Source organism: Pelodiscus sinensis, chromosome 6, assembly GCF_049634645.1.
Source record: "Pelodiscus sinensis isolate JC-2024 chromosome 6, ASM4963464v1, whole genome shotgun sequence".
Lineage (NCBI taxonomy): Eukaryota > Metazoa > Chordata > Testudines > Trionychidae > Pelodiscus > Pelodiscus sinensis.
In genome coordinates, this window is record NC_134716.1 from 91,338,910 (window position 1) to 91,351,602 (window position 12,693).

The window sequence follows — 12,693 nt, forward strand, 5'->3', positions numbered from 1 at the left end:
AACAGGGAATCTTCAAGCAATTCCTCTCCTGTCACCCATTCCCAGCCTCTAACAAACAGAAGCCAAGGACACCATTCCTACCAATCCTGGCTAATAGCCATTGATGGAGTTATCCTCCATAAATTTATCTAGGTTTTTTTTAAGACCTGTTAAAGTCCTGATCTTCACAACATCCTCTGGCAAGGAGTTCCACAGGCTGACTGTGCTCTGCACAAAGAAAAACTTATTTTTGTTTGATTTAAACCTGCTTCCCATTAATTTCATTTGGTGACCCCTAGTTCTTATGTTATGGGGAAAAGTAAATAACTTTTCCTTATTCACTTTCTCCACACCAATCATGAATTTATAGATGTCTGTCATATTCCCCCTTGGTTTACTTTTTAATCTCTCCTCATATGGGACCCATTCCAACCCCCTAATCATTTCTGTTGGCCTTTTGGAACCTTTTCCAATGCCAATATATCTTTTTCGAGATGAGGCAACCACATCTGTATGCAGTATTCAAGATGTGGGCATACCACGATTTTATGTGGAGACAATAAGATATTCTCTGTCTTATTTTCTATCCCTTTTTAAATGATTCCTAACATTCTTTTTGGTTTTTTAACTGCCGCTGCACACTGATCGACTTTAGACACACAAGGTCAATTTTCTAAGTGATGCATTCACACTACCAAGCCTGTAGCATTGACCTTAAGAGCTGTGGAAGTTGATTTCTGTCCTGTTTTTCACGAGGAGTAATGCTATTCCTGACCTTGCATGGTCAAATTTATGCTAGAGTAGATGCAGGGTTGCCAGAAAGTCAACACTATTGTCCTCTGGGACGCCTTCCATAGCTTCCTGCTCCGACCGCTCTGGCCACAGCTTGCACCTCTACTGCTCTCCTGCAGAGCTCAAAAAGCCCTGGGAACAGTAGAAGGACCTGACCCGTGTGGTCAGCATTGTGATCCCATTGCGAGGGAGCAGCACTCCACAGCACATGTGGAGATGGCGTTGCGTAATCCCAACAACAGTGAGATGACTTTGAGGACTTCAGCTCCCATGGGTTCATTCTTGGAGCACAGATGAGAACCTGCCAGGAGTGTCCAGGAGATCTTGAACCTCATCAAAGTGTGAGGTGATGAAGCCATCCTCAGTAAGGTCCAAACCATCAGGAGGAATGCCAAAATATATGGCAGGATTGCAAGTTGCATGGGGCTAAAGGATATTCCAGGGACACACAGCAGTGCAGAGTCAAGGAGCTGTGCCAGTCCTACCACAAGGCAAAGGAGGAGAACGGACAGTCTGGTGAGCACCTCACATATGCCACTTCTACAACCAGCTAGACACCATTTTGGAGGTTGGCCTGGCCAGCATCCCCAGGGTGATCATGGAGTCCAGTCAAGATATGCCTGGCGTGAACCTGGAAGACACAGTAGTAGTGGTGGAAGAGGAGATGGAAGAGGAGCCAGAGGAGGAGAAGAGTAGCCAGCTGGTGATCCCTGAGAGCCAGGATCTCTTCATGATGATGAAGCCAGTCTTCGCCTCCCAGGATGTCTTCCAGTCCATCACCGAACCCAGGGAGGGCACTTCCAGTAAGTTCACAAACTTTGTCTAACTATAAGTGGGTTAAAGCAGTGGGGTGTGAGGTGTTGCGCACTCTGTGACTACACAGTGCGGGAGACGCAGAACAGCTTGTTTACGTGTTTGCACATGGAACAGATGTCTTTTCTGCGCAGCTCCATGATACTCTCAGGGTATGTCTACACTACCCCGCTAGTTTGAACTAGCGGGGTAATGTAGGCATACCGCACTTGCAAATGAAGCCCGGGATTTGAATTTCCCGGGCTTCATTTAAAAATGGCGGCTCCCCGCTTATGCAAAACCCCGCTGGTTCGAACCCCGTGCAGCGCGGCTACACGGGGCACGAACTAGGTAGTTCAAACTAGGTTTCCTAGTTCGAACTACCGTTACTCCTCGTGAATCCCGGGCTTCATTTGCAAGTGCGGTATGCCTACACCTAGTTCGAACTAGGAGGGTAGTGTAGACATACCCTCAGATAGCAACTCTTTAAGCCTTCTCACAAGGTTTTTTGGGAGGCCAGCCTTATGCTGTCCTCCATAGGAGGACACCTTTCCATGCCAAGCTCATCAGTAAATGGTCCAGCATCAATGAACCACAAAATATTGAAGCATAATGCCCAGATTTATGGCCATATTCACTCAGCATACACTATCAATCACGTGGTGTGATTCAAAGAACACTGATTTACGCATGGCAACCTGCATGGAGGAGGAGAATCTATTAGCACTCTCCCCAGGAGGCCATGTGTATAAACTGGAAAGGAACCAGTGTTCCCAGGAGGCCATGAATGCTGGATACAGCGTGTGCTGGACACAGTGACAAGCCAACCCACTCCTCCCCCTCCTGCCTGTCTGCAGGCTTCTGCTCTGGCTGGGAAAGAAGCACTGTCTCAGAAAGCCATGTGTGCCAGACACAGTTGGAAGCCACCCTTGCTTCCACCCCATCACACCCAGCAGGTTCCAGCCCTGGCGGGGCGTTTACCATGCCTACCTGCCTCCAGACTCATTGTGTCCCGATGGTCCCCTGAGAAGTCTGTGCACCTGCAATAAAGTGCCCACTTTAAAGCAAACATTTGAACTTGCACGGAACACATCTTCTTTGTCTTTACAGAAACCTTTGATGTAAGCTAACAGATTAGGGGTAGGTTTAACACAATGTAACTGCTGTAAAGAGTCTGCCCTTGTAACTTTTATTTGCAGTTGGGACAGCAGCCAGCTCGGTGCATCCTCCACCTCTTGCAGCATCTGCCTACCTGGCTTACATCGTAGGTGTACATGAACAAGGGAGAAGATGTTCAGGGAGCAAATGGACTGCATCCACACCCTTGTGGTGGAGATCCAGGCAAAGCGGCAAGACTAGATTGCAAAGTGGAAGGAAAGGAGAGCCAGAAGGGAGCAGCTCATGAGACAACATGAGACCACATTTGCCTCCCTGACAATGTGATGGAGTGTGTGGCATCCTGCCTTGAGATGGCCACCTCCCAGAACCCCTCCCACCTTGATGACACCCCAAGTCTCTCCTCCATCAGCCCCGTGGTTCAACTTCCCTGAGTCCCCAAGGGCCACTGGGTCCATGTGGGAGGGGGGAACTAAAAGGAAAACAGACCCTCTAGGCCTTCAGGAGGCAGAAGACAGACCCACTCCCATTCCTGGGCCCACCTCCTCACTTTCTGTTCCTAGTTCTTGCACTTCCCTGTTGTTTTCCACTAATAAAAACTCATGTTCATTGGACAATGGCCTCTTTATTATCTGAATTGCAGGGGTAGGGTGGGGGATTAAAGGGAAAAACAGGGAATTCAGGAGCTACTTGTGGAGAGCCAGATTGCAGAGTCTCAAAAATAGGCTTTGCATAAAACTGTCCTTGAAGGCCTCTCTGATTCACACGTCCCCTTGCTGTGCTCTCCTGATCGCACTGGTGTCCAGCTGCTAAAACTCTCTGGCTAGGTGCTCTGCCTCAGCCCCCATCCTGCCAGATAAGTTTTCCCCTTGCTCTTGAACAGGTTATGAACCACAGAACACACTGCCATCACAAAGGCAATGTTGTATTCTCTGAAGTCCAGGAGAGTCAGGAAACCCCTGAACCTCCCCTTTGAATGTCCAAATGCACATTCCACCACCATTTTTCACCAGCTCAGCCTGTTACTGAACTCTTCCTTGGTGGCTGCTAGTGTAGGGCTTCATGAGCCATGGGAGCAAGGGGTAGGTTGGGTTGCCCAAGATCACTATTGGCATGTCCATCTCTGCAACTCTGACTGTTTAGTCAGGGAAAAAAGTTCCGGCATGCATCTTTCTGGGCATCATGCACCTCTCCCCTTTACTCCATGCTGCTGTCGGTATAATGGCCCTTGTGATCCACAAGTACCTGTAACCCTTGCAGTTGATATACTCCATGGGTAGGTGTTTGGGGGCCAAGATGGGGTTGTGTGTTCCGTTTATGGTGCCACTGCAATTAAGGAAGCCTATCATGGCAAAACCATTCACTATCGGTGTCCACATTTCCAAGAGTCACAATCCTTCATAGCAGAATTCCACTGATGGCCATGGCTACTTCTATAGAAGAGCCCTGACTGTACATTTCCCTACCCGAAACCGATTCCCGACTGACCGGTAGCTGTCTGGTGTGGAAAGCTTCCATACAGCAATTACCACACGCTTCTCCACGGTCAGAGCGGGTCTCCTTTGGGTTTTCTTATACCTCAGGGAAGGGGAAATCCATTTACATAGTTCCAGGAACATGGCTTTGTGCATTCAAAAGTTCTGCAGCCACTGCTGATTGTCCTGTCTGCATCACATTGTGGTCCCACCAGTATGAGCTCATCTCAACCACCAGAATCAGCATTGCACTATGTCCAGAGGATTGACTGGCAGGTGCGCTAGCATGAGTGCCAGGTCTTGCCTGAGCAGTGCCTCCATCCCATGCTGAGCTTCTTCTTCATCTTCTTCCTGATGGAGCAACATTCGAACATTCTTGAAGTAGAGTGCCATGAGGTGCACCACGACAAACATGAGCATGACAATACTCTCCTGCACACCAGACTCCAGGCTCATGCCGCTATGGCATCCGCATGGGCAACCAGGGAACAAAAAGGCATGAGCAGACTGCCTCCTGACAAGGAGGAGGGAGTAGACAAGTGCATTCTGGGATGTTGGCGACATGAGCCCCTGACCGCCCACAGGAGTAGATGAGTACATTTTGGGATGCTGGCGACGTGAGCCCATGACCACCCGCAGCAGAATTTTGTACCCAGTGGACACCATGAATATAGATCAGAATGCAAAGTTGTCCATTGTGCCTCTCTCTTTGTGTTGATGGTAGGTTCCCTAATGGGGACGTGCTACTTCGGACTACTTTTGATTCTTCCCCACAGTGAGGACTCAGACCTTCGACTTGCAAAACCAGGAGATAGGAAATCAACCATATTAGATTCCACATTATCTCATAGTGTACACACTCTCTTCCTCTAAGATGTCACAGGACTGTAGCATGCTACAGTACTTCATATATTCAAAGCACTGCTTTTGTTGTGGTCAACTGCTGTTATGAGTACACAGCATTCTGGAAATCAGACCAAGCTTCTCAAATCAGGCATCCAGAAACAGTAGCTGATAAAAGTTTGGTTTAAGTGACTTGCCAAGTATCACATAGGAACTCCGTGGCAGAGACCAAGATAGAATCCAGTTATCCAGGGAAGCATTCAACTGCCTTAATCATGAGATCCTTCCTTCTTTTCCTGCAATCCCATACCTCATTCACTACATTCTGACTTTTGCAACAAACGAAGCAGGTGTCCTACAGTCAATAGTTTGCTTCAGTACATAATTCAGATTCATGCTCAGAACTAGTTCATCCTGTGCTCTGAATAAGGCAGGGTCATGTGTAAAAAAATACTGTGTGATCATATAATTAAGGACTTTATTGTAACAAAGGAGGTCAAATTAAGACTACACAGGCAACCTTAATTCTGGCATTTCCTAACTTCTGAGTATTTAACTCTGTGCCATTAATATTTTAATATAGTTTTACGTGTGTAATATCAAACACTATTAGCTGTTTCTGACAAAATGCTAAAATACAATAATTTTTTCCCCAAATGAAGGAAGCTGTCAATATTGATGGAGTCCCAAAATGAGATAAAATCAGAAAAAGAAAATCATAGCCCAATATCACTGCTTATTATTGTCAGTTAAATAAATTCTACAATATTAGCTACTACCCGAAAAGTATTAACTCAAAGAGAAGATCCTGGAAGAAGTAATATCTTGATGAAAGTTGTCAGAGATTATTTCAAGACCTTTTATAAACTGTTAAAGACTCAGAAGAGCCAGAGTCTATCTTTTCACTGGATTTGTAAAAGGCTTCAGATTACCAGCAATGGAACTATTTGTTATTCACTTCCAAAAACAGTCATCAGGATACAATTAAAAAAAAATCTAAATCTCTACTAAAACCCCATGCTCAAGTTTCACAAATGATCTCTCTTTCTCTTCAGTCTAGTTCTGTGGATGAATATCATTCCTTCCTTACCAGCAGCATTAGAACTGTTAGCTACCGTAATCAATGCCAACAAAAACAAAAAGGCTAGATTTAAACTGGAGTAGCTCTGTTTAAGTAAATGGAGCTGCTCTATCTTGTAATTGTGGATGATCTGGCCCAAGATAAATAAAAATTCATATATAGATCAGGCATATATAGATCTTTTTTCTATATCTTAGTATAAATTCATATATAGATCTTTTTTCTATATCTTAGTATATATGCAATAAATAATATAATAAATACTATATGTCAATGGCACCTTAATGCACATTATGGACTCAAGAAACAATCTCGCTTATACAAGATAACAGAAGTATATCCATCTGCTACATCATAAATGCTGCCCTGACTAATGCCTGCTACCCCTATTTATTTTCCAAATAAAATATCAAATGCCATGTTTATAAATCTAGGACTCACCTTTTCTATTGCACATTTCACCCAGTCTGGAAGAGCTTCCAAGTTCATGTGCCATACGTTGCAAGTATACTGAGAAACAGCTGAATAATGTGATTTCTGTTAAATAAAGATACATTATTTTACTAATAAACATTCATGTATATATCATTTTCTTAGTATAGTGCTATTAGAATAAAGCACAAAGAAAAGCATTAGGAAAGGGAGAGAATTTTTTTTTTTAAATATAGCACTTCCTGAATTACCTTATTTACTGACAAATTGATAAAACCATAGATCCTGGTAAACCCACTAACCATGTAATCAGGTAACTGTATTACATAGCATTATGCTTCTGGTTCTCCAGACAGTAGACAGATTCTCTAACCCGTATTTCTTCGCACCATGTTGGTTTAATTAGAAAACACATAAATTGCTGGTTTTGCCTTTTTTGATCCTGTAGAATGTTTGCTCTTGTCTAAACTACAACAATGCGTACCAGGAACTTGATTTTTAAAACAGTGTTTCTGCCAGGGCAAAATCTGTCTTACATTTTCTTTTTTAAAATGTGTTCAAGAATAGGTTGCTGCTAAAATTTTAAAAGCAGTTTTAATTTTTTTAATGTTTGTTACTGTAGTATAGACTAGTGTATTACCAAAGTGTATTACTATGTTACTATGGCAGCAACATGAAGAACAAAAAAGAAATAAAAATGTGATGAACAAGTATTTGGAACTAAGGATATTTCTAGACAACAGTAGAGCCTTAAAAGTGTTAAAGGTTTACTAACTGCACTTTAAATAATTACGCCGATCCACCCATTCTTTCATTTTGAAGATACTAGATATAGGATCTTAGGCAAGTATAAGGTATGAAGCTTATCTGGACTGGTATAGGTCTCTTGTGCTGGAGATAGAGGAAGAGTGTGGGTACCACAGACATGCCAAATGGATTCATACACATAGATCCTCTGTCCATTAATAGAGTAGCTCCAGAAACTGCAAATGCTGCTTTGCTAATGCATTAATGTCTGGAAAGGATAGGTTCTGTCTTCTTCATTGTGTCTATTGACAAGCCCTGCAAAAAGTCAATTTACTCTAGGTTTGCATAAAAGTCAGGATTTTTAACTAAATGTTAAAAACTCGTTCATCACCTCTGTATCTGGTCTTAAGGTTTGTTCCAAAAGTTCCACCTCTCCAAGCCTTCTTTACTTATTATTCAGCTGCTATTATGTCTTCCACCATGAGTTTGAAGTGAATGCTTTCTCTCACCCTGGGTGTAACACACTGTGCCCGAACTCAACATTACATACTCATATTCATCACCATCAGATAATTATCAGATGTTCTGTACAAAGCATACTTTGTGAGGTATTCAAAACCTTGATCTGCTAAACATTAATATCCTGTTGGATTGCATGTGCTAACATTGTACATGCAGTTTTGCTATGTATGAGTTACTGGAAGATGTTGTGAAGTGGGAAACACCCACAACTAGCCTTTCAGGTACAGCTATGAAGAAAGTAGACAATCTAATAATGCCCCATTAGCAAAAACAATGAATCATGGAAAAGGTATGTTCTCTCTTGGGAACAATCCAGACAGCCTATCAGTAATGGCTGCTATAACTCAACAAAGCAGGCAAGGACACATGACCAGACACATGACGCTGAACTCCATTTTGGCATCTGTACTTTTCCACAAACTGAGATGAGAATGTAGCTTGGAACAAAAGAAAATATATAAGGTGGAGAATGATCATGATTTGCCTTCAAATTTTTGAGAATTTTCAGTAACTCTCAAAAATTATTTGTATTGTTTAATTGATTAATGTAAGGGTGGGCAATAATATGGCAGCAGTTCACCACAGTTAGCCCTGGGTGGGCAGCCGCTGCTATATTTACCTGTGCATCCACAGACACTGGCACTTGAAGCTCCTGTTGACTGCGGATCGCTGTTCCCTGACAACAGGAGCTGTAGGAAGCAATGTGGACCAGGACAGTGCTTCCCACAGCTCCCACCGGCCAGGAACAGTGATACACAGCCAACGGAAGCTGAAATTGCCTGCACTTGTAGCACTGACCTGACAGGGGCTAACTCTGGTGAACCAGATCCAGCCTACTGGCCAGTATTTGTTCACCAGTGGATTAATGCTAAATAATTACAATGTATATATATATATTCCTTTTTAACACCAGTAACAGAACACACTAAATAGTCATTTGCCTTTTGGTTGTTTTAAGTTTTTGTTTCCTACAAAAAGATTTTAAAGGATAAAAGAAATCTACAACTAAAACATTTTTTTTAATCTTATCTGTCCTATGTCCCAAGGGTGCCAGGTGCATCCATTGCCAAGCTGATCTTGGGTAGCCCCATGTTGGAGGTGGGGGAGGAGGGGCTTAAGCCCTTGACCTCTGGCTCTGGAGGCAGGTACCTTTATCTACTGAGCCACTGAAGGAGCCCCCCCAACCTCCCTACATTCTGGGACCCCCTTATCTGTCCTATGTCCCATGTTTTTATTGACTTTTAACAATACAAATAATGGTTTCTTTTTAGAGAAGTTATTTTACCAACAATGCAGTCTGAAGAGTAACTTTTCTGGTAACATTTTTATACAGAGAAAATAAAAAACACACATAATGTAAATAATTGTAAAAATATTTTTTCCTTTGTTAGCATTTAATTTTCTTTCCTCAATGGCAACAATAGAAAGCATTCATATTTTATTTATTTTAATACTTTATTATTAAATTATTAGGAACTAAATAGTTTTCATAATCCCTCAAATTACTCCAAAAATTATACTTTAGAGAGAGCTGATGGAATGCTTTTGCTATAGCATTACAGAACAAATTCAAACAATTGCATTAAAAGAACAGTTTCAAACATGAAAAAGAAAATATAAGAAAGTTATTCTTGACAGCTAATGCCATCATGTTTTATCTGTTTGTCTGGGTGTTTATTTGATCTTCATGACTGTCGTCTGCAGGGAAGACTGAGTTAAATCAAGGCAATTTAACTCTTATTTAAATCACCAAAAAAAAAAAAATCACTCATTTAAATCAAGTTTCCCGTTGATACTTTTGCACATACAGCTTCAAACAATGGTGCAAAACTGATCACTAAAACATGTTAATTTACTGCTCGGTAAAGCATTTTACATCTCAGAGTATATATTTTATTTTATTTTTTAGATAACTTTATTAATTTAAGAAATAGCACATAATACTCTTTAATTATGACAAGCTGCAGATGCAGCAGTACATTAGTAATTGTAAGAAATAAATTATATACACAAATACAACAGCACTTATATTTTATTAAACAAAATCTTAAATGTTTCACATTTGCAACTGAAGCAGTCTCCTGAGTTGCCGGCCGATGGTTGTCCTTAAACTTTTTTTTTTAAATTTTCAGATTTTATGAACTATAACAGACAAGTCCTCAAAACACTGAATGTATGGTGCCTTTAAAATTTCTACAAATAGTTCTCATCTTCCCCACCCCCAGTGTCATTTATATACAGATCTGATTCCAAGTTACCAAAAAAAATCTAAGACTGACTGTGCATTGACTGCACTTAATTTTGGAGTAAGCCTCACTGAAAACTAGAGGTATGTCTAGACTACATGGCTCCATCAACGGAGCCATATAAAGTAGTTTACTTGGCATAGACAAAGAAGTAGGGATTTAAATAATCCCCACTTCATTAAAATAAAAATGGCTGCCGTGCTGTGCTGACGATCAGCTGATCTGGCACAGCACGACAGTCTAGATGCGGCGTGGTCGATAAGGGAAGCCTTTGTCGACCGCTCCGGTATGCCTCGTGAATCCTCGAGCCATGTAGTCTAGACATACCCTACTATAGGATGGGAAAGCTGAGTTGTGCTGAAGTGAAATAGGGAACAGACCTATAGAATTATGCTTATGGTCTGTGACCATGATGTTTAAAAAAAAAAAGAAGCATGTATTATGTAATATAAAATAAGAAAATGACATTTAGTGGCAACTGGTAACTCTAGATTTTTTATTGCAGCTTTCATATACTGTATACGTGGTTGATTTTCTAAGCCTAGTTAACTAATTAAACAAGCCATAAGGATTAGCTAAGGTAAACTTTTTTTTTTCTAGCAACATCCAACATAGCAAACAACTTGGGAATTTACTTATTAAATTACATTTATACTAGAAAGCATAGACAGTTTTGAAGAATGATGCATTCCAATGTTGATCTACATTATTTCTTCAGACATATCCACATCATTTCCCACCAATAAGCAGTTTTCCTTATGATGTTTCATTCTTACAAGCTAAGACTTGCATCATCCTCTTGCACTGTTTACACTTGACACATTTCCTCCTCCTCCTGCTCCCCCCCCTTTTTTTTTACTCAGGGAACAAATTTATTCAAAATATTCCAAGACATGGGCTCTTTTACGCCCAGAAGCCATGACCATTTTTCTATGGCAAATGTGTGAGGGAATACAGGAAGCTGTATGTGCTGCATAATGTCTTCCATTTTCTTTCTAGTTTACTCAACTGTTCCATCCTATGCTGTCTACATCTTTTCATATAAATTGTGTGTCTGTCTTTATTTAATGTCTTAACTAACTCTACCATGCTTGGTCAAGGTCCACCACATTATAAGCATAGAACAAAAACAATCCTATCCAGCCTGTGCCTGTCTTTGCACGTTAGTCTACTGAGAAACAGAAATTGAAAGCAGAGAACTTTCAAGAACAAGAGCTCGTTTTTTAGGCTGGACAGACTAGAGTCATTAATTCATTTTTATAAGACTTTAAGTGTAGGTTTTGCATGTTTGTGATAAAAGTTAACTTTAACTGTTATTTTTAAATGAGAACATTAGTATTTCATTGATGATTAAATATTTTTAAAAATCAGATTAAAAATTTGTAAAAGTTTTTTTAATCATTGATTTTTATCCACCAGGGTCATCTGGAAGGATTCAAACTAATTCTCAAATACTGCTGAGTTGTAAAGGATTTCAGCTTTCTGAAATTTTCACATTTTGCCATAGAATATTATTATAATGCAATTTTAAAAGTTCACCTTCACCCTGAGGAAGAGAAATTCCTCATTTAGCACAGTGGACTGGATTTTATTTGGGGATTTTTTTTAAATAAAAAGGAAAATCAAATGGCAGCATGGGATAGACATGAAGCATCACTGAAACTCACAACATAAATCATACTAAGCATAAGGGGGCGGGGGACTCTACCTTACTTATAAAAAAAAAAGGTAGCAGGAATTTCCAAGTTAAAAAAAATGAGAAAACCCTAAATCCTAAATACAGTTTCCTACCCTTGGACAGTAAATTGCATATAATCCTCTACTAGAAACAATATTAAATTAAAAAGGCTGTCTCCCTCTCTTGCCTTTTCCCCTACAAATCAATTTATAGAGTGAAAACATTTAAAAATATCTTTAGCAAACAGTGACTCTTTTTTATTTATTTAGAATATTTTTACCCCACTTATCTATTTAAAATATTTGAGACAGCTTACAAAATTTGTAACACACAATAAATAAAATAAAGTAATATACAGGACCCCAAAAGGGGGGAGGGAAGGAAGCATAAAACCTACTTTTACAAATATGTACTTTTTAGGCTAATGGAACAGCAAGAAATATACTGATGAAAGCTAAAGGAAAAATGGAGAGTTGTTTTCCATTTATTTAAGCTAACAATAAGCTTTTTTAGCCAGACATGTATCTCATCTCCAAATTAGAAGTTTTCAAAACTAATTAGAGGCTAAATGTAAATATTTTAATATGAAATAAAAACATAATAATAAATTGCTTAGCAGTTGACTGGGAGGTTTAAGTGAAATCCATGTAAACTGATTACATAACCAATGTAAAATGGTGTCAACTAGGGATGTTAAAATGTGTTTCCAGGAGGCTCCCAACTTACAATACAATTGGTCCTGGGGAAGTGTCACAAGTTGGGGGGGCGTCGTAACTTGAACCCTCATTTACAACAGGCACGGTACACCGTCATAAATGCGGTTCAAAGACATAAGTCAGGAGGGTTTGGTCCCTTCTGCACTTACAAAAATGGCTGTAAGTGCGGGGGGGTCAGAACTCGGGCGGTCGCAAGTCGAGAGCCTCCTATAATTAAGTAACCGTGTAACTGCTGAAATTTTCAACAGTTACCCACTTACACGCAGGGCAGCAA

General features: G+C 40.6%; 1 protein-coding gene across 3 annotated transcripts in view; it reads right to left on the minus strand.

The window, feature by feature from the left end:
- Positions 1-12,693, minus strand: part of RNF180 (ring finger protein 180) — a 363,816-nt gene that overhangs the window by 115,166 nt on the left and 235,957 nt on the right. For all 3 annotated transcript variants that reach the window (XM_075932403.1, XM_075932404.1, XM_075932402.1), the window contains one exon: positions 6,520-6,615. In XM_075932403.1, the coding sequence (XP_075788518.1) occupies positions 6,520-6,615 (96 nt within the window). The remainder of the gene's footprint in view (positions 1-6,519; positions 6,616-12,693) is intronic.